The sequence below is a fragment of the Pomacea canaliculata genome, linkage group LG10 (assembly GCF_003073045.1).
Source record: "Pomacea canaliculata isolate SZHN2017 linkage group LG10, ASM307304v1, whole genome shotgun sequence".
Taxonomy (NCBI): Eukaryota; Metazoa; Mollusca; class Gastropoda; order Architaenioglossa; family Ampullariidae; genus Pomacea; species Pomacea canaliculata.
In genome coordinates this window covers 2,011,841-2,034,110 of record NC_037599.1, presented here as the reverse complement: position 1 = coordinate 2,034,110, position 22,270 = coordinate 2,011,841, and the positions used below count along the sequence as shown (strand labels likewise).

At 49.6% G+C, this 22,270-nt stretch overlaps 1 protein-coding gene across 1 annotated transcript in view; it reads right to left on the bottom strand.

Moving 5' to 3' along the window:
* Window positions 1–603: 603 nt before the first annotated feature.
* LOC112573132 (phosphatidylinositol 3-kinase regulatory subunit alpha-like) overlaps window positions 604–22,270 on the bottom strand; it is a 116,264-nt gene continuing 94,597 nt past the window's right edge. The window contains 17 exon segments of the mRNA XM_025253203.1: window positions 604–5,345; window positions 6,422–6,601; window positions 6,963–7,205; window positions 7,509–7,750; window positions 8,077–8,260; window positions 8,492–8,696; window positions 9,628–9,743; window positions 10,933–11,140; window positions 11,597–11,728; window positions 11,903–11,905; window positions 12,601–12,647; window positions 12,649–12,676; window positions 12,780–12,890; window positions 13,145–13,243; window positions 13,540–13,662; window positions 13,889–13,940; window positions 19,149–19,229. Of these exon segments, the coding sequence (XP_025108988.1) occupies window positions 5,117–5,345; window positions 6,422–6,601; window positions 6,963–7,205; window positions 7,509–7,750; window positions 8,077–8,260; window positions 8,492–8,696; window positions 9,628–9,743; window positions 10,933–11,140; window positions 11,597–11,728; window positions 11,903–11,905; window positions 12,601–12,647; window positions 12,649–12,676; window positions 12,780–12,890; window positions 13,145–13,243; window positions 13,540–13,662; window positions 13,889–13,940; window positions 19,149–19,229 (2,283 nt within the window). The 3' untranslated portion in view covers window positions 604–5,116.

Below are 22,270 nucleotides of genomic sequence, written 5' to 3'. Positions count from 1 at the left end.
TTCCAGTTTCATCGCACCACCGACTAACTTCAGTGCGTCATCGGGGAAATAAAATAATTTCACTGAGCGATCTCCCCAGTCTCAACCTGATTCAGGCAGTGAACTGTTCCTCCTGTTTACTGTTTGATCGATGAGTTAAGTTCTGTTCATGATTTGCCCAAACCTGCCGCTGATGAATGGAAGATGTCTGCTTCCACTGGCATGAATGATGATGCAGGTGTCTCTTTTCTTAGTTTACTGGCAGCTGATGTCCCCTGTATACAGGTCATCAGCGAAATATTTTTTATTGACCTATTTATGTTTTTTTCGATACATTTTGTGTTTGGGGGATGGTACTCTAGTGACGTGTCACTGCTGACTACGGGACACTTACAAATATTTATTAGTCTGTTTGGACACGAGAGCTCAGCAAGGACTGGCAAGCAGACCAGACGACTGTGGGGTACTTTTTCACCCTGTATGATGATCGTTGATCCTCCTGAATCAGGTTCAGATCGCGAACGATCCACCTGTCAAGACACAGCTCACTGTCGATGTCAACATCTGCAATTTATTCACATCAACGCTCGCACACACATTTCACAGCGAGACTGAGACAAGCACTTTAACATCAAGTGTGTTTTATTCAGTAGTCAACGGTTTAGTTCTGTACAAATAGACCTACATCATTACATGTACAGCAATACACTCTTCTTATTCTGTTTTACTTCAATGTTTTGCAAGAACGGAAACATATACTCTGGTCGCAACTGTTAATTTTCGTTTCTCGCACACCATTGCAAGAAAATAAGTCATCAACATCCCAAGATATGAAAAAATAAAGACACGGGCCTAGACGACCTGCAGCGAGTGAATGCAGGTCCGTCGATCACCATCAAAAAATAAGTTTCACTCTCTCACTCACCCCATTGTACACACTAGCACACACACTCGCGCACTCACACGCCCACCCTCTGTAAGGCAGCCCAGCTAAATGCGCTTTGAAAGAAGTTCTGTTGAGCGCTAGGTACCCGAGATCACAGGCGCAGCCATCGACAACGACCTCAACAGCACCGTGGTGTGGACGAGCCAAGTGACATGAGCAGCGACTGGACAAACCATTTGTCCACTTCGACCTCGAGGTCAGGGGGCAGGGGACAGAAAGACAGCTTGAGAAAGTTCAAGGCAGATATAGTTGGGGGAAAAAAAATGAGTTCAGCCGCAGGAACGTACATCAAGCTAGGAGACAGGAACAAACGTCACTGACATGCGCACACATGTCTCACCTCAACTACCCCTCTACCCGCTCCCACAGTCGGCTGAACTTGTAATCTCTTATCAAGATCGATGGGACCAACCGTGATACCACCTTTTGACAACAGGGTGCAAAGAAAGACGGGTACCAGCGCGCGCCTTGTGTACACGCACGTGGCAAAGTCGACTTAAGCAATGGCTGAGCTACCCAGGGTAGAACACTTGGCAAACTAACTCGCCCACCTTTGTCCTCGCCAAAAACCAAAGCCTTGGTGCCAGACGATAAAAGCAGGGTCGTCTCGACTGCCTGGCTGCCAGAATGTCCTGCTACTGTGTCGACATGCATGCAGATTGTTTTTACACCAGTCACGCACACAAACACACAGCTCGTGCACACAATGCCCTATGTATCACAAGTAAAGCACGCGCGGTTAAGGACCGGTTAAGTAGTATAGTACAGTAGTGTGAGACCGAAAGTTCCAGCATTCACCCCACTGACACACTACAGCCACGTTTGGAAGATTTCTTTGTACAACTAAGCATTCAAAATATACAATTACTGAAGATGGCCCTCCATGCAGGTGTAAAATGAAAACAAGGGAATGCTACTGTGACGTAATATCAATGTGGTTACTGGTCCTTTGCCGTGCGAGGGCGCTCGAGGCCTCTGCTGCTCGCGCTGAGTTACCAAGGAAACCTGACTAGATACCAAGTAGACCTTACGTCGACAGTTCCTACAGAAATTCATGAAATCGTCACACCCGGGTGAGGACGGCCCCAAGGTTTCGCTGACGACTGGGGCTTGCCACCCTAAGATCTGCTCATAACTTGTTGTGGGGGTTCAGGGGCAAAGGTTGGCTAGAGACAACCACTAAGTGTATTTACGTCGATTGGACTACCCAGGTGTTACGGAGAAACAGCTTAATCAACAAAAAAGGATCTTAAGCAAATTTGATAGCAGTATTGGCTCATTTCGAGTGTTCCCTTGAAAACAAAGCGTAGGGGGGATGGGAAGTGGGATTCAAGTAACTGACTGCTTGTCCCGGGGACTGACGGACCTATCCTGCGACACTTTGTCGAATAAAATTTCTTGAAAACCTAACTACCAAGATACAGGAATTCAGTGGCGAAATGTGCAGAAGGAAAAAAAAAATGAAGACAAACTTCCTAAAATAATCAGCGGTCACCTAACCGGACATTATGATAAAAAGATGAAAGAAAACAGGGAAGAGGGGGAAAAAAACCCAAAATTAAATCGCCTCAAATAGAAAACAGCCTCCCCTTTTTTGTTGCAAACAATAAGTGCTGGTAGAAGGGGATGGTGGCTGTTAAACTTCCCGTGCAAAATTGTAAAATGAGAGTATCAATCGATAGATTCCCCGGGATGAGGTGTCGGGTGGATGCTCCGTGTCCATCAAGGTTTCAAGCCGGCGGTTTGTTGCACCACTCGACTGTGACCCTCACAGACTCTGTCCCCAGGAGCGATGATGCCAAGAAGTGTGTGGACATCCTAGTTTTTTCTACAAGTCTTGTGGGAAGACCGATTTTATCTACCGCATGATGAGGAGAGAGAGAGAAGGGGTGGGGTGTGCCTCTGCTCTGAGACGTACCTGAGCCTTGGATAAGAGGCTGATGGACGGTAAACCACAATTGTTACCTACATATACGATTAAAGGCATTATGGACGAACTGCGGAGCACAGCATGCGCCAACCTCCCCTCTCGACTTGCACTTGAGAGAATGTTGGTGTCTCAGGATTGTGTGAGCGTGCACTGTTGTGGGAAAATGTCCCCAAGCTCGAGACACACTCCCCTACCAGCCCCGAAGCTTGTGTACCCTACACCCACTGCCGAGAGGGGGTTGAGGGGCAGGGTGGGAGTCGGGCTGACCACGAAGTGGCCCACTGCACAAGCCCTGTGCTGCCTGCCAGTTCCCAACACCACCTCTATCCACTTCCAGCAGTTCTCCTTGTAGTCGGGCTGGCCGTTCGCCATATAAAACATGAAAAATAACTCACCGGAGAGCGCGTAAGATGCACGCGCATGTACCGTTCCATCTGAAGGAACATGTGGAAGAAGAGAATATGGCCTCCAAATGAGCACGAAGTAACCTACAACTTTCGTGTGTTATAGTGTAGGTGTCACGCACACACACATGCACACAGTCAACAAATTGTGAGAAGCCAGCAGCCAATGAAGGCCATCTCTCTGCACAACGAGAGAATCAGGAAGTACGGACAAAACTATTTTTTTCAGCTGCTCGTCTCCGCCGACGGTATCTCCACAAAATTCTACAACATTCCATGACTGCTCAAGACTAACTGCACGGCGGCGGCACGAGCAGACAACCATCTTCCCCTCCCCCTCACGTGTGCAACACCCCAGGTGCTGTGCAAGAGCCACAAGTTCAAGCAGCTCCCAGGCCTGCTTTGTCAAGTGTGACCAACCCAGACATGCGTGTTTGCCATTTTGCAGTCACTAGTAGTAGAGTTTGCAGACAACCTGCCAGCAAGATACAAATAGTTCAAGACTCTTGGGGTGTGGGTAGGGGACTGAAAAAAGCACCAAGGGCATGAGGAAGGCAAGGGGGTGGACAAAGGGGTGGGGCACAGCGTTGGAGGGTGAGGGAGGTTGGATACAGGGGAACGATTATAGCGACTCAAAACAAATCATTACAAGTACCCGTTTAAACAGTGACCTCGAACAAGCCTTCAAAAGGGTGTTGGACAGGACCAACACGCACTTCCCGTCTCTGTGGGCCTGGCAAGGCCGGGTGTGACTTGTGTCTTAAGCTGCTTCCCGAGTCTTTTAGAGACGCGAGGCTGGCTGGCTGGCTGGCCGGCCTAAGCTTCAGTTCTTTGCGCTGCTGTTCTTGCTGTGTTTCTCCTGCTGAAGCAGCTCGCGAATATATTTCCAATGCTGGCGATCTCCTTGTCTATTGAACATCACTGCAAGTCTGATTGCAGCTCAGCTGATCGCACTCACAGACACAAAACGTCTCCAGGCCACCCACCTCCAATTATTATTTATACGCACACCTCCCAACACACTTGTCTCTTACAAAACTGGAGGGAAGGGGTGGGGTTAAGAAAAAAAAAGCATCTACACGTCCAGTCTGACGAATGTAAACCAATGGTACACTTTCGTTGCCACACACTATTTCTCCGCGCCACTCACAAAACACTCGTTTTAACAAGTTTCACCAGTATTCACTCGCGTGTGTAAAAAAAAAAATTGCAAGAGAACAACGCTGGTTGACTGTTCTTTCTCCGCGCCTACCACCTTTACACCCGTGCACCCTCAACTTTCTTTCCTGCAACAGAAACCCACTGATTTGGTCCATTACCCAGCATTCACTTGAGTCCAGGGGGGGAAAGGATGGATCAGCCTTTGCGACACATGTTTATAACGTAAACACTTCGATCATTTCGAGCTGTACTTTGGTGCAGATACCGTTGCTCAGGGTAGTCAACGAAGATGAGAATCGTACAAGGCCAAACACTCCTTTCCTGAAGAAAGACAAAGGGTGTGAAGATATAATGTTTTCCTCTAGCGGTCTTGAAGGACGCTAAACACTCCGAGAGATTGAAAGAAAATAATAAAAATAAGGACGATTATCACCATCCACACTGCAGACCCTGTGGTACAGTCCTCTTGCAAGTGGGGATCGCCAAAGCAGAATGTCTGTCCATCCATGCATGTGGCCGATACAGTTTGGTCTGGATGGGTGAGCACAGCTGGCACCACCGTAAGTCACACACGCACGCACGCACCACACACACACACCGCTGCAGCCTCCTCTCCCACTCCTCCCGCCAGCAACGATGACATCCATGCTGGGAAGATTGTCGGGGCTGGGGAGTGGTCCGAGGCAGTCTGGACTACTACTGTTGCTGCATGCGCAGATACACGTCATTGTGGGGCTGCGGTGGGGCCGGGCCCCGCACAGGGTACAGCAGGCGAATGTCCAGGTCATTGTTGTGCTCGGCTAGCGACGTGCGATGGTAGTGCATCACCAGGTCCTTCAGCGTCGGGAAGATGAAGTAGGGGTCCGCAAAGCCGTACCCGGTGTCCCGATGCAGCACCTTGCAGTGGCCCACCATGCCGCGACACCTGGCGACAGAGACACAAGCTACCTGTGAAAAGTGGACGGCGTGAACGTGTGCTTGTGTGGATGTTTTAACTGGTAAACTACAACCGACAAGTGAGCAGAGACATTCAGGTGTTTAGGACTAGGGTTTGTGCACTGGAGGATGACTGAGCGCTCACTTGTAGTCAAGGGTTGACTGTCAGGATGTTCGCGCATGCGTAAATCATGTCAGCGCCGAAACATCGTGGAGAAAAATATCGTCTCTATGAAACATTACATTATCTTACATTCTTGGATCAGCTGGCATGACTGTCGGCATCAAGCTTTCTCAGACTTACACAAGGCAGTAGGTGCACTACAGCTCTGTTACGTGTTACAAGATACAACACCATCAATCATCAAGCCTGGCCATATCCACATACAGATTACTCAGTGTCTGCAGGGTGGAGATTGCACTCATCCAGCTCCTTACTATACCTTTGTTATAACGCTAGCAGACCATGTTCATCCTAACCCCTCCCTCTTTTTTTCTTTAGCTGTAAGACCTTCGAATACGAAAAACTGGCTTTTAATTTACAAGCTGCAACATTCATCCATTTTGACTCCTTACCCCATCTGCCTTCCTTCCTCTCCCCTACAAAAATCCTCGAATAAAATGTCTGAGGCTACTAATAGTTCATGTTCGACATCCGGGCTAGCTTGGATTTCGTCATGCTCAGACCCTAGACACAGCAGGTTGCGTGCAGAGAGGTCTGCGAAACTGGGGTCACCTGATAACAGCCTTCCCCCACAACTCGCGTCCTCCAGCTACCTGAGCGTCGCACACCTGGCAGGTGTCCCCAGTCCCCAACTACTGCCACGTGAAGGTGGTGGTGATGAGAGCTAAGATAGGCGAGTAGGCGAGGGTGAGAAAGTGTGAGTGTGCAGGGAAGGGGAGAGAAGGAACTAGCCTCCAATTCTCAGAACTACACTGAAACTGCCAAATCGGATTAAGCACAATCTAATGATGAATACTATAAAGTGAAGACGATGACCACAAATTCCTGTAAAGAGAACCGTCCCTAGTGCACAGGCAGCCAGCCAGGCTGCGTCTACTCACACTATAGACAGCACGTGCACTGTGCCCTCCTCCGGTTTGGGCCGGATGAGGAAGGTGCCGTCTGTTCGTCCTTGCAGCATCTCCTCGGCCCGCGAGCGCTGGCAGTTGACGAACCAGTGAGACTCCTCCATCTGTGGCAGACCATAGTCACTTTCTGGCAGCAGCAACGACCCTGCCGGGCTGCAATGAGTCAAGAACGAGCACGTAAGGTCAAGGCTGTGAGTCGAGAAGGTGAAGTCGCCATTAATTTCCCCCTAACGTTCTAGTCCTGATTTTTCAATAACTCGAATTATAAAAAAAGTGAAACACACATAAAACCCATTGCATTCAAAATTTCATACTACCATTCATACATCACTTAGTCTTTAAATGTTTTTTTTTTAAAAAAACAACAAACCTCAGAATTACATCTTTCAGTGTCAACAGCTATGTAATCAATCAAATACCCAGACAGCCTTCCCACCGCCAAAGTGTTTTAAGGCCAAACACTACCATTAGCAACATAACACACGAATAATCCGCGAGGTGGGTAGAACCTGACCTGTCCTTCTTTCCTTCCAGAATGTTGTCGAGGAAGTCGTGTGTCTTGCCGTGGTCCAGCAACCATTTCTTGAGCTGGTCGCGCTGGCGGGTGAGCCGCTTGATCTCGGGCTTCATGCCGTTCATGTCGGAGATGAGCGTGCGGTTCAGGTGCGACTTGCGGTTGATGTCGACCTCGAGGGCGCTTTTGCTCTCCTGGATCTTCATGTAGCGGGACTTGAGCAGCTCGTAGTTCTCTTGCAATCTGCTCGACACAGAGGTCGCAGGTGAGGTCAATAGAGAACTAATTTTTTTCTCAAGAGACTCAAAACACTTCATTTATTGCTCTGAGCTTATAAACAAAATACTAAATAAGTCGATTCACATTTTATTTCAACATGAAACGAAAGTTTTTGATGTCAATTTTAATTGGTAAAAGCGTAAAATACAAACTCTTATCCCTCCCCATCGAGAAAAATGCCATCGCCCATTATAAACACCCACACATAAGATATTCTAGAAAGCAGGGGTTGGGAAGAGAGCTAATCTGGGAGCCAGAGCTACTTACTTCTGAATCTCGTGCGGCGCTGCTTCCTGGTGCATGCGGCGGTGCAAGTCCATCTGCTCCTGGAAGACGGCCATGGTCTCCTTGAAGGCGTCCAGGGCCTGGTGTTTGAGTTGCATTTCCTGGGATGTGCGTGTGTGCTGGGCGTACAGTCGGTCATACTGCGCCCGCCGCTCCAGGTACTGGCGGTTGACCTCGATCAGGTTTTTCACCTCCTCTGACACGTCCTCCGTTAGCTCGCTCTCCTAGGAGATCGCAATCACGTAAAGATCACGTAGAGTCAATGACGTCACAAACACGTACGTTTCCCCGGGTGACTACGTTCCCCTCTGGTAAACGCTCTCGTTAAATTACCTTCTCGTTTTTCAGCGAACTCCATAAGGCGGCTATTTGAATTCTCTCAGTAATTTATTTCTCTCATACTTGTGTGCGCAGTCAGGGGACAATTAAGGGAGTGAAGTTAACATCACACTCTGTACAATGACGGGAGGAGGAGGAGGAGGAGGAAGAGGAGATGTATGATTCGTGTGATCTGTGAAAGCCTTAACTGTAAAGGAAGAGTTCAACATACCAGGTTCATGTTCCTGCTGACCGGGTACATGAGCCGCGTGTCCAGGGTGCGATTGTACATGGCCAGAGAGTTGGTCTGGTAGTGCTGGATGAGGTCAACCACGGAGTTGAACTCTAGCGGCTCCACGAAGCCGTACTTGCTATCCTTGTGAAGGATCTTGATCAGCTTGTTGCTGCCACCTTTCCTGCAAGCCGACAAAGACACACCACGTGCTATCAAGGTAGTCCGCCATCATGACTACAAGCAATCTATCGTGATCAAGTTTTTTAACATTTCATCGCTTTCATTCACTTTCAAACATGTCTAAAAACCGACCCCAGCATACGACACCTACCCCCTCACACACCTGCAAAAAATGGCCTAGTTGATAAATCCACCGAGGGATCATGTTACAGCGAGCAAAGAAACACTGTACCTCAGCGTGAGGGTGTAGTCACCCGGGGTGGTGGCATCTCGCACTAGGAAAGTGCCATCTGGCATATCTTTCAGCTTTTCGTTGACTTCCTCGCGGGTGATATCTCCCCAGTACCACTCTGCCTCCTTCAAACGCTCCTCGGCTGACGATGGAGATGGCATAGTGGGTCCAACGACTGGTCCTGGGAAGTCGAACCCTAGAAATCCTACAAAATATTAAAACAAACCTACTGTAACGGGACTTTCTCTTATGAAAACACTTCCCTAAATAAAAAGAATTTTATTTACCCTCTGATACACAAATACTGATATTTCTTTGCGCAGTTCACCAACGAAACCTTCCTTACCGACACTGCTCCCCCTAGCAAGTCTTGGCCTCTACGCACCAAGCAAACCGGCGACAATCAACTTCCTTCTCGTCCTAAAGGTCGTAGTCGTCCCTAACAGTCACTTACAAGGGCATATATATGTATACAGTGGTTCCAAGGGTTTAATGTAGCTTTCACCCCTGAAAGCTTGAAAAATCTCTTTGGATCCGCTCGATCACAAAGATATATCCGGGAATCCTACAACGCATGGGTGTCGTCAAAGGGCACGCGTCTATCCCCGTAGCTCAACAGGTTTACTATTGCGTTTCGTTGTAAAATAAAACTGTCAAGTCTCTCTCCAAGCTTTCTCGACAGAAACAGGATACAGTCACGCGTCGCTTGACGACTAAGTTATGTTCTGAAGAATTCGACCGTTAACGATTTCTTCATTGTGCGGTCGCCATAAGAGTACATGTAGGCGATCCGTCATTGTGACCACCACTAAAGTGCATGTAGGGGGTGGGGTCCGTTACTGTGACCCCCATAAAAGTCCATGTAAGAGAGGTCTGTCACTGTGTGACCACCATAAAAGTGCATGTATAAAAGATCATCATTGTGCGATCACCATAAAAGAACATTTCTGCTGTCAGCAGTGATCAAAACGTTTCTGGTCTGACTATATCCGTCAGCATTCTGCTCCCCCTAAAGCACCTCCGTACCTCAACCCCCCAAAAAAGTTAAGAAAAAAGGACATGCCCCAGGACATCCTAGACACTTTTATGATCTCTTTCTCTCTCTCAGCGCGTATAGAGTAGTAAGAGCCACTTACGAGGAGGCAGGATGGGATTTGGCGAGGGGATAGGGGGAATCTGCTCGCCCCAGTTGCCGTTGCGCAGGAGCTCTTCGATGATGTCGATGTGCAGCTTGGTGTTCTCGATGATATCTCTGCAACGACAAACAAGCACATTGTCCCGTCTGTCAACCTTACTTGATGACCACACACACACACTACCTAGCCTTTCAAAAGGCAGCCTTAGCAACATCACCCGTTACAAGCTAAGCGAAGTGCTTGCTCACTCTTGACTCTTTACCTTCTACAACTACAGCGGCAATCCCCGATGGACGGTCCCGTCTCACTTCAAGCCCCTCCCCACAGCCTTTCTCCTGCGTTGCTAGCAGGCAGGGACTCGGCTGCCAACGGTCGCGGGTCTGACCATCTCCAAGCACGAAGCACGCCGGCCGCGTGGCCCCAAAAACCAGTCTTTCGGGTTTGCGCACAGGTATGTGAGCTGGGCCAGGCAGTTCACAGGGCTCAAGAGGGCCCCTTGCCAGACCAGGGTCCTGCACTCCCAGGGCCAGGTGAAAGGCCAGGGGAAATATTTATTGCCCCTATCTCCGACCTGTCCTTTACGTCACCGCACTATCCTGAACCCTAACCCACCTGGTCGGAGGAGGACAATAGAAAGAAAAAATCAACAGGCGAGGTGAGGAGCGGTGGAATGGAGGGAGGTAAATAACTGTCAGAAGGAACGCGATAGCGGACGGGGCGACGGTTGACATGTCAACAGTGTCAAATCAATCCTTATTGTCCAAGACAGAAATTAAACTTCAGGTCATGGCCTGTTACATGCGGGTCTGCATTTTAGTTTAAAAAAAAAAAGAGACTCCTGCAGAGACCTTGACGGCGAAGACAAAAACAAATGATATCCCCTCCCTCCACACCAACCTTCCCATCTTTTATCTCTCCCCCTCCTCCAGGACATCAGTGCACTCGCATGCACAAACAGATGTGAAATGTCAGGCACGCGAGGGATGTTGTTGCCCGCGGGTAAGCACGTGTGCCTTGTTCAAGTGTGAGGCCCCACCCACGCCTTGACCCCCTACACCTCACGCTTTTATGTACCACGAGGACCCCCGCCGACCCCCCAAAAAAACCCATGTCACCAACATTATATTTTCTCCCATAACCTGCAAGCAACAGCATCTCTTCCTACAGCAACGTATGTGATCTTTTATCTCTCACACACCCTCCCGCACTCTTCCCCCCAGTCATCGCAGTCTGCACGATTCGTCCACTCCCCCTTTCCCCCATCATAACGACTGCAATGTGCACGATCGGCCCACGGCCACTTACACGATCTTCTCCCAGGGCGGGCGCAGCAGCACGTGACAGAAGACGTGCGACAGTTTGTCGATGCCGTCCGCAGTGCCGGACTCGGTCTGCATGCGCCACAGGCGGCAGAAGTGCGCCATGATGTAGGCCAACGTGCATTTGTGCGCCGGCGGCATCTCCTCCACCAGGTCCGTCAACGACTTGGTCAGGTCAGTCTTGCTGGCCGTCTCTGCACAGCCAATCACAAAGTATGTACACGAATCCAGCTGTAGACCATACTATCACCTCTGAGGGGTGGATAAAGTGGGGAGTAGAAAAAAATCTCGAATAATCTTCGCCGTAAAAACACATCTCCTAGCTCCAACTAAATCAGCACTAATTTACCACAACATCATTCCCAATTACTGACATGAATGTTCCAAATACCTGAAAGAATTAAAAAAAAAAAAAGCAAAAGGGCGAAGAACGAACATTATTAAGCGGAGAGACGGCAAAGAGACTGATAAGGTTTCTTGGAAAAATGCAAGATGTCTGTACTTGCTGCCAACGAACCCGAGAGAAACAATCGTCACAATTTTACATCTTCCGCCACAAGAAATGCGGATTACAGGATGGGAAGTTGGGAAGAGGAGTGAAGAATGTGGCAGAGGAGAGAGATACTCTAGATGATAATCAAAGCACTCACTGGCAACTTCGATGAACTGGTTGTACATGTCCACTGGAACGACAGGGTTGGGCAACTCTCTCAAGTACTTCTTCAGGGCACCCGCCACACTGTGGACATCAGACGATGACAGGTTCACCTTGTCCGGCTCACCTGTGAAGGACAGACAAGGCGTTTTGTACCCAAGCTGTTTCTACTCCACTCCCCTACCCCGGATACACTGAGGTTCCCTTGTCACTGCACACTACTCCTTACAGACCCACTGCACACTTTACTGCATACACACACACCCTCCTGCACACATCCTTCTCCCCTCACACACGCTACTCACTCTTCACTCGGTTGCTAACCCCTCCCTTGAGCGTGCTTAGGAGTTACAGTGCATGCTCCTGCATTCCTGTATGTCCAACATGCATCCCCAAAGTCAGTCCCTGTTGATATCGCTTACTACAGGGAGAGGGCAGAGAGTGGAGGGGCTACACATCCTGTTGCAGGACACCGACAGCGCCAGTCGAGCGAGGAAAGGACAACAAAACCACTTTGGTGCACCAAGTTTAGGTGAAACATGTCTGCTTGTCAACCCTGGCTAAAATGTGTGGAAGGAAACCTGTTCAGTGACAGGCGCACTTCTCACCTTTTTAACGGGCAAAGCATGGGATTATCTTCCTAGAAACTCCCCAACATCCGCCCCTTCCCTTTACTAGACCCCAGGTCACCCCCGTCTTCTTCAAAGACTGCAAGTAGCATAGCGGACTCGTACAGCCTGTGACTGGTGACAGGAGACAAGACCTCACTATGGTCTGTAACTTCCACCTCAAACTTCGATGACACTTTCGCTCTACACTAGGGTGTAGAAGGGGCAAAGTCTGTACCACACAGCTCTGTTTAAAGTGTACTAAAAATAAACTTTTAAAAATTAAAAAAATTAATGCCATCGCCAACTTTGTTATCTTACTACTTGTGCAGGAAAACCAAACAGCTGACAGTCACTAATACGATTACTGTAAGGTACAAGCTCCTCTTACCCAGATTGAATGCTGCCTTGATCGCATTGATGTCTTCTGCTCTGGCCGAATTCGATAATGCTTAAGGCCTCCGATTCTGGAACAAACACCAACATGATTTATTGCCTCAACTAAGTGAACAATTTACAACTTTCTACAAAAAGTGTGGAAATGTGTGTGACTTGGCGACATCAACTTACTGTGTTCATGGCACCACTTCTCGATCTCCTGTACACATCGTATCACCACCCAAGGCGCCTCCAGTCGCGACTTTTCCACCTCCTCCGCCAGCTCCGAGCCGAACACGCCATCTGAATGACACAGAAATGTCTGATAGGAACTGGACATCATGTCAAAGGTCAGACAATATGGTTAGTTCCAAGCCAAACATTTCATGTGAACACCATACTCTCTCTCTCTCACACACACACACACATACGTCAGAACCAAGTTGAACAGTTCGTTCAAACAAGTCCGACAGATGTCGGATCCAACCATACACTTCATGCAAAAGTCACGAACAAACATCAGACTGGAAGACTGAAAGATGCAAACAGTGACTTACTCATACAAAAACTTTGTCTCCGCAGTCGCTCAAGCTTGGGTACGTTGCACTGGGTCGGGTGCTGAGCCGAGCAGAACTGGTGACAGCTCAGGCCGCACACTGCCACACACAAAGCAAGAGGGCGAGTCAGACAACAGGGTACATTTTATTGTTCTTTCTCAATTTTAACCCCACATCCCCATACAATCACATTTTCAGCGGAATAAGCAACAAGAACCAAAGAATGAAACTACAAGAAAAGTGCAGCGGACTTTACATCAAGTGCAGATATTATCGAATGTCTCCGTTAAACATCTATTTTTTTTTAAAATCAGTAAAGTGCATCTTGTTGGTCCCATGTCATTTGTCCACGAGGTCCCCCCACTGTAAGCTGTGCCCACGTCACGTGGCCTCACCTCGACATTGCAGCCCCTGGCGCACGAGGCCGTACAGGAACTTGTCGCACACGTGACAGCGCTGTAACGACGTGAAGTTGTACTCGGCGAAACGGTGCTCGGAGTCTCCAGAACAGCCAGCAGCTGTAAGGCAACAGATAGTTGATGTACATCTCTACCAGAACTTACTAACAGAAAGACACCCCCCCCCCAACACACACCTTTACAATCTTCTACAACAGAAGCGGCAGGAGACAGTTAATTCATAAAGCTAGGGGAACAAACTCTAAACGAGGCCGCGAGGGCTGTGACAAAGCAAAGCACTAAACACTGCACTATGCTAGGAAAGGGGAGTGAGGATAGCCCTTACCTTCCATTTCTACACACTGTCCTGCGGTGGGCAAACTTGAGGCATAAGGTTGCTGCAACAAACAAAACAGATGTTAAATAAGTGAAGCTGCTTCTAGTGAGCGCCGCTGGTTGGATGAACAGTTCTAAACCACAATAAAAAAGTTCGCTTCACCGTACACACCTGTGTCACCTTACTCGGAACCCATAACCCGTGCTACTCGCCCCTCCTTGACCACATGGAATCTGAACGGCGCAATTTTCAGCCAAACCGCTGGCAGGCCTCCAAAGTATTTGAAGATTGCAAAAGGCACTTTCAGAAGCTCACACATGCCACCGTATGACTGTTTGGAGTTTGACCGCCTCCCCCTCCCCCCCAAAAAAAAAGTCAAAAAACAAACCCCTAACCCTCGACCATGGGGCTCGAGCAAGACGCTGGCTCACCTCCCCCCACTCCCGGCACACCAGCTACCACGGAAGTTGTCAATGAAGGCGATGGAGGTCGCGGCGAGTAGGCAGAGGAGAACCGCATCGCTTAGCCATCCCCTTGACCTGCTCACAGCAGCCACAGGACGACATGATGGGGGATACAGGGAGTGAGGAGAGCTTTAAGGGCTCTTGGTGAGCTTGTGTGTATGATGGAGGTTACGGTAGTTGGCGGAGGTGATTGTGAGGGGGGAGGGAGAGAAGAAAAAACAGGAGGGGTGTCTCGCAGAAAAACCCTATCCCCACCCCCAGCAATTACCTTGTATCTCACGCCCCCATCTCACTTGCACCACCAGCAGCCACCCACCCTCCCCACCCACCACTAACCCGATGGCGGCGGCCATGTTGTGGAGGAGACATGGAGACATCTGTCAAATCATTATGCGCACCGGAGGAGCTCTGTTGTGGGGGGAGGGGGGATGTAGAAGGAGCAAGAGGACAGGTTTACCTAAGGTTTTTGCACCTACCACCACACTGCAACTTTTTGACAAACTCTGTCAGGTGGCGAAAAGTCTGCCACAACTGTCCGCTCTTTGACAGCCTTCCCAGCATTCCTTTACTCTTTCAACACTTTCATCCCCGATGAGAAAGCCTCTAGAAATAATGGGTTAATCCAGCCAACAGCGGCAAGGAGGGTGTTGAGGATTTCTGTTCACAAATTCTCGTGGGAAGGAATATCTGAGAAGGCGACTGTAAACATTAGGATTTGCTGCTCTGATACTTTAATCTCAACATCCCGCTCACGGAAACAGCATCAGCAGAAGTTTACGACTACCGTAAAAGAAAACAAAAGAACAAACCCAGGGATGAAAAGAAAAAAAAGTAGTAGAATTAAAAAATGCAGCAAAAAACAGAAAAGAAAAAAAAACATGAAAATGAGGAGAAAGACCACGATGTCAAGCAGCAGGCCAGCGCCCTGGTGTCCATGGAGACAAGTGCTGCTGGTGTGACTGGCGGTGGACCACAAGTTTCCTTGCTGAGAGCACCGGACGCACCGCCTTCAGCCCGGCGCCAGGCAGGCGGCCAGCCAGGGGAAATGCCTCTTGACATGGCGCTCCAAGACATGTCAAATTACCCGCCATCCTTAGGGGCTGGCACCTCCACCACCGCACGAGGTCCACCACCAGCCCCTCATCACGCCACAAACTACAATCAGCCCGAAATATAGCCGCGGGCAAGATCATGTGCAAGATGCCACAAAAAACATTGCATGTGACACACACAGACTAGTAGACGAGGGGAAAGTCGTTCCCCAAATGTAGAGGCAGTTAATGCTTGCACCCTGCGGCCAAACGACACAAAGCACCCACAAGGATACACAGAAAAAAAGGAGGCTGTCCAAAATTCAGTTCAAGAAGACGGAAGGGGGAGACATTTCGGTTTTTATATTTTTTAATATTTATGCGCGTTTTCTCTCCAGCAGGCCATACAGGGTACAACTGTGCCCGGACTGGGTGTTACGAGCCGTGTTACAGTCGTTGTTGCCAATGAACATTACAGATTCAATCTGCGATGGCGGCAGTGAGCAGCTGAAGATGGAGTTGGTAGCCACCCTTCATTTGGCGCCGACTGAAGGAAGGCCAGCGCACACGGGTGTAGCGGGGTACACAGGGGGGGATAACAAGGGTAGAAGTGATAACTTTCATGCATTTGAAAGCCACTGACAATGTGAAGAACTGGTCCTTGACAGCTTCACAAAGATTCTTGGTCCACCGGAAGACAGGTGTGGGTGTGTGTGAACGGGTGCATACAGGTCACCGTTGTGTCCGACACTTTCAAACTTACAACTACTGCAGGGTCAAGTCTGTGTTTGACCTCTCCTGGCAGAATATCCCCCTCTCCCTTTTCCCAAGAAACCTCCGTGTAAAAGCTTCTGGTCAGATTCCCGACCTAGTGGGGAGTTGTTGTGTTTGTCACAGCCTGAAGCCGGTTGAACACAAAGGTGATCTACCGACGAGTGGAGCATTGTGCGTTCGGCTAATCAAGAGAAGCGCGTAGAAAGAACAAAAGCTTCCACTTCCCCTCCCCAATGCTATTTACTCGTACACCTCCCCCTTTGCTCAGCCACCCGCCTTTCCCGCTCTAGAGTGAAGGGTTGGAGGTCAAGGCTGTATTAACTCACACGCGCAGGTCGGCACGAAAGTAAACAGACCCACTGCCTTCTCCTTCCTCTTGCAACACCTGCCCTTCCCCCCGTCCTCTCTTTCTTCCCGTTCTAGCTCCCCGTTGTTGAGGTTTGCAGTGCAAGAGGTGGGAGGACAGGGGGGAAAGTGAAGATCACTGCTCCAGTTCACGGCCACGATTCATCTTTCCCTTCCTCACAGTCAAGGTTATCGGTGTGTGTGTGTTGAACATCAAACCTTTATTCCCTTGTTACTACAGCTTCGCAGTGACAAGCTGGCGCTAGGGGGAGACGGGTGGGCGGTTAGAGACTGCATGTGGGGGTAGCTCGGTAACTACACCTTGCACAAAGCATCCCCACCACCACCACCACCATACACTCTCTCCTGTTATTGCTACAACGTACGGCAACTGCAGATCACGTGTTTGCTACGCGCTATTAAACAGCACACGCATGTTTGAACACCGTGCACACGTTGCTATGTGTTAATAAACACTCGACAGCGCGGCACGTGCTTGCATGAAGGTAGGCACTTCTTGTCCGCGACCAGCAAGGGTAGGTAGCGCTCAAGCTCCTCCTGATGTCCGAGATAAAACTCCTCCCGCTGTTACAACCAGCTCAGGGCCAGGTGCTAAGGCATTGGCATCTTGGTCAAGCCCCCAGTTTGGATCCGTTGTCCTCCAAACCCCGACAAACCCCACAGCCGCCTTTTCGGAGAACTGTGCACGTGCGTGACCTTTACATCGACTATCAGTGTGACCTCCGACGGTTCTGATGTCGGCTCATGGCTGTGTGCAGCATCCTAACATCGGTACTTACTACGAAGTATAAACTTGTTAGCAAACTGCACTCATTTTTAGGTGTAAATACCCGATGTTGTTTCTGGCGAGTTTTCTAAATAAAACAATCAAACAATAAAACGCTATGACTACTAGGAACAGACAACAATCGCAACAATCTTATTGCTGGCTCTGGTTTCCATGGCATCAACATTGCCTTTCATGTTCTGAGACCTTTTTCATGTGAATGTGCAGTTACTTGCTCATTCTACTGTTTGATATTCACATAGCTTACAGTGATTTAGTTCGTAACACACGGGAACCATTAAGTCTTGATGAAAATAAACAGCACACGACACCGTGTGGAATTGCAGCGTTGATTAAAACTGATTGAGTTCAATAAATTTTTTTTTTGGGGGGTGGGGGATAGTTACCGAGCATATCAAATGTTGCTGTAGTGTTTTGTTTTTGTTTTCTGGTAGTACACTTTTTTCTTCTCATTTTTTATAACTATTGTTCGCTAAATTTTTTGCTTCAGTGAATATTTGCTGGGGAGCCAAAGAGCGGAAGTTACAAATGCAAAAAATATTTTAAAATCGTTCTGGAGCGCAGTACAACTCGCACAGTTGTGGTTGAGTCCGTGTGCCTCTACGTGTGCAAGTCAAATTATTCCTCTTCCATCGCCTGGACAGGTAGTCCACCCTGACAATGTCTGCTGGTTGCCGAGGACACCGCAGGGACCCGAACATCTTGTCCTCCATCGGTCCTGTCCATGCTCAGACTCTGGTGAGTCAGACAAGTCCTGCAGGAACTGCACCAGTCACTGGCAGCGAGTCGAGAACTCTGGGAGTCTCCAGCGCGGAAGTCCAAGTGCATACATGTTTGTATTTACAATGACTGGGACTTCTTGCTTGGCTCCTCCTGGCAACAGATGTTTGTCTCGGTGGCTTAGTCCTACAGCAAGTCTGTAGCAATGACCTCCACCACACATCTTCCTCACAACAAGCTCGGCTTGGTCTGTAAACGGCAAAGGGTATCTCGGTCTGATTCTCACAATCCAAGCAAGTGGAGGAGAACGTCCCCTCCCTCTATTTCCCACTACAAGCTTCCCTCATCTCCGCGGTTAGAGAGAAAGCTCTGCTTTTTTAAATTTCACCTCCCTTCACGCAACTCTTGAGAAGGACTTGAGTTTCTTCCGCTATCTTCTTTTTTCCCTCCGGTCTGGCTTCCCTCGGAGTTGCGCAAGCTTTAGGGGGAAAAAAAAAAATCGGCCTCCAGTGCAGCGGCACAAGAGCTGCAAAGCGACATGGTGGGGTCAAGGGTCAGGAGGGTGGGAGATGGGATTTGGCGGCAAGAGATTGGGTGGTTGTGTGCGTGCTTATCTTGTGGGCGCGCAGAAAGACATTGCACGTGCGTGTGTGTGTGTGAGTGTGAGAGGGAGAGAGGTGGGTGGTGGTACAAGGGTCGCGAAAGGTGAGCACGAAACCGGGTTGATGTATGACGTGCCTCGCCAGAGGCCACCCTGACCTCCCGCAGCCTAGCTTCCTGACCCAGTGACTACCTTATACACACGCCTACCGAAACCTGGCCTCACCCACACTCGGTGCCCCCCCCCCCCAGTCATTGGCATTCACTTCCCCTTCCCCTGTATGTGTGTATGTGTGTGTGTGCACGTGCGCCTATCCTAACTGTAATAACAGTCTTGTAGGCTCGCAAGTTGCTGGGTTGCTACGACTGAAATAAACCCTTAAAAATAAAATAGGGAAAAGGCCGGTTTCAACTGCTGGGCTCTCAGACGCACCAATCCACAATTAATGACATGTAATAAAGCTCTGTACAAACTGACATCTCGACATCAACATGTTATCAACAGTAAGGACATAAAGGTGACTCACATTATCTGGGTTCCTTCCACAAAGCTCATCAATGCACACAAGAATGGACTTCTGGTGATAATCTTCCTTTATTCCCATATCCTGCAACAGAGAAGAAAGGAGGGCTGAACACACGGGTGTGCAAGCGGCTGGGCACGGCTTGCAACTGCGCAGCATCCAGTCACGGTAGATGGCGCTGCAGTGCCGCACACAGTTGTATCTGTTGTAGGCTTAATGGCATCATAATAAAGTACAAGCACATCAGCGTGGCGGTGGCAAGGGGCAGTGTGAGTTATAGTGTGATTACAAATAGCCACAACAAAGACCATGGTTTTACATTTCCCAGAAGAATGAAATGGCTCGGCAGTTCTTCCTAGTTCAGGCAAGTCTTCAACCCTGAGGTCGAAGGTCAAGCGCACTTCTCACAAGACGAACATTTCATCTTCCTCTTTCAAACGCCCGCGCGCACGTGAACATCCGTCTGTTGTAACCCAAGGACAGAGGCATCACAACGGTCACTTTGCATGTTTTGCTCCTGTCACTCAAAACACATGTTTTATTATTCATGCTTCTTCCTCTGTGACCTGCTAACCCAATTTCTCCTCGTTAGCTTCCCCCACCTCCCAACATCCTTTTCGCTGGCACGCACGTGTACACACGGATCTCACACATCGTTGTGAGGGTAGAAACTTGTTAAGGCCACGAACCTTCCCGAAGGTTTCTCCTCCATAAAAATTTCTATCGTGACTGAATGGCATTACTGTTGTTGGGTGTGTGTGGAGGTGGACAGGGTGGGGGCAAGAAGAGGAGAGAGGGAAAGGTTTGTCACGACAAGAAACCTTCATGCACGAGCAGCCAACAGGTTCCGACCCACAGGGCAGTGAGAGTACTTTTGGGAGAGTAAAGGGAGAGTAAGACTTCTCATCTTGCCCCCTCTCCTCAACTTTATGATGTGTCCCCGACAGTCTCTCGCTCGTCCAACGTATTCAACTGCGCCAAGCACCATCTTCTATTTATTATAAAGCACAGTGTGTTTCAGTTCCTGGAAACCTGTACGATTCCTCAGATAAAACCACAAAGTCCACTTTCACCTCTGCAACATTATTCTAGTTCTCGCTGTCACAACCCTCCACTTCCCCGTCCTTCTCACCAAAAAAAAACAAAAACCAAAACCCGGTGAATCACCTCCACTTCTTTCCATTCTTGTCATGAGCTCCCAGACCGTTGGGGTGGAGGGGGCAAGTGGAGGCGGTGAGAGCGAATCAAGTCGGATGGAGCACGCTGTGAACTTGCAGGGTGGACGGGCGAAGGATAGAAAGACGAAATGCAGCACGAAATGGAGGTTGATGGGGGATGCGAGTCAGGGGAGGTGCACACAGGGGTGGTGATGGTGAAGGACGAGAGGGGCTGTGGTGTGGGTGGTGTGGGTGTGACGAAACTCATCCTTGTCCATTCCTTGTGCTGCGTGCCGAGGGAGGTACTGCCAACTGCACGGGGCTAGCAGACATCCTTCTCTCTCTCACACACACACAAAGCCCACTACGACTTCTACAGGTTCACCTGCTACAGCGTGGCAGTGGAAGGGCTGTACAAGGGCTGTACGAGAGCGGGAGAACTTCATAAAAGATTTTAGCAGCCAGCTCGCAACTTCTTTTGTTACCGCGGGAGGGAGAGTGAGAGAGAAGACTGGGAAGGAGGGGGATAAGGAGTGAGAGACAGGAAAAGTGTATGACGGGAGAAGCACTGTCGTGGTGCCGTTACGGCGGCTGTTGGGATGGTGCTGGTGCGTGCTTGATGGGGTATTGTGATGGATGGCACCCGTCTGATCGAGAACGTTCCTTCCGCTGTCCACAGCGCGCTGGCCTAACTGCCACCGTCGCTTACGTCACCACAAGCGTCAACGGGTGGTGGGGCAGACGAGGGGAGAGTAGTGGGGTGGGGGAGGAAAGAGGGCGTGACAACTGAACGATCACCTGACCAGGGACGAGAAGTCGGTGGTGACTGTCTCTGTCACCATCCCATGTCCTGCACACTACAATGTACAGACGTTCTCAAGCTCACCACGGAGACTGTTGTTTGTTTAATGTCACTCGTGTATCCACGTGCCCACCTTCACCGACACATCAATTAAAAAACAAAAGGTACAGGTATAGCGGTGGTCACTGAAGTGTATCTTGTGTAAAATAATACAAATCCAAGGTCGATATACAAAAGGAGTTCGAGTGGGTTCGAATCGAGGGTTCTGGAGTATCAGTCAATGTGAAAGTCCCTTGTGTTCTGTCACGGTGCAAACTGCTGGTAACTTAGCCGACTGTCTGTGTGAGTGTGTGAATGGCAGAGAGAGACAGAGACCCCCACCCCCTGCTGCGGTTTTATTTCCACCTGAAATTGTTTTCTGTCCAGAAATAACAGTGCAAACAAAAGGGTGTTGAGGAGTAAAATGACTAGTTGACAGACTGCGGGGTAACGGCGTATGGCGGACGGCATCTCTACTACAGCCTGGCGATACTAACGTTTCTCACTTGGCGAGATGACATGGAGGGTGGTTGGTGGGGGGGGGGGCGGTTGAACCAAACCGGTCACGTCAAAATAGGTCTTGCGCACGCGCAGCGTAGTTGGTGTCGCCTTCAAGGAGAGAGGCGAGGGGGTGCGCGATAAAAATCAGCCCCCCTCCCCTTCAACACAGGAAGTCAGACGTCAACGGCTGGAGGTATGACGTCACATGTAGAGGGAGGGCGCGGAGGAAGGGAGGGAGAATTTTTTTTTTTCTGAGCTGCTCCGGAGCAGGACCGACAAGATCGGAAAACAATCAGTACCCGGATTTGGCGACGTGTGTAACAAAAACAGCATACCGCAGATACCCTCCTCCCCACCCAACCTCACCCCTCTCTCGCGCACTGACTTCCGGGAAGTGCAGTTGTGCGATGTGGACTGGTGCGTGGGAAGGCGTTGGGGAAGGCTCAGGTAGCACGGAGGCTGCTCCGAAGATGCGTGGTGAGGGGACCTCAATGACCTGCTCGCGTGATGGTGGGTAGGTGCGCGTGTGCATGCTGGGTGGAGCAAGGCTATGCAAGGCGTCAATAGGCGCCACTTGATGCCCGCAGCACTTACTGATGCCATTTCCCGAGGCAAGGGAGCAACTT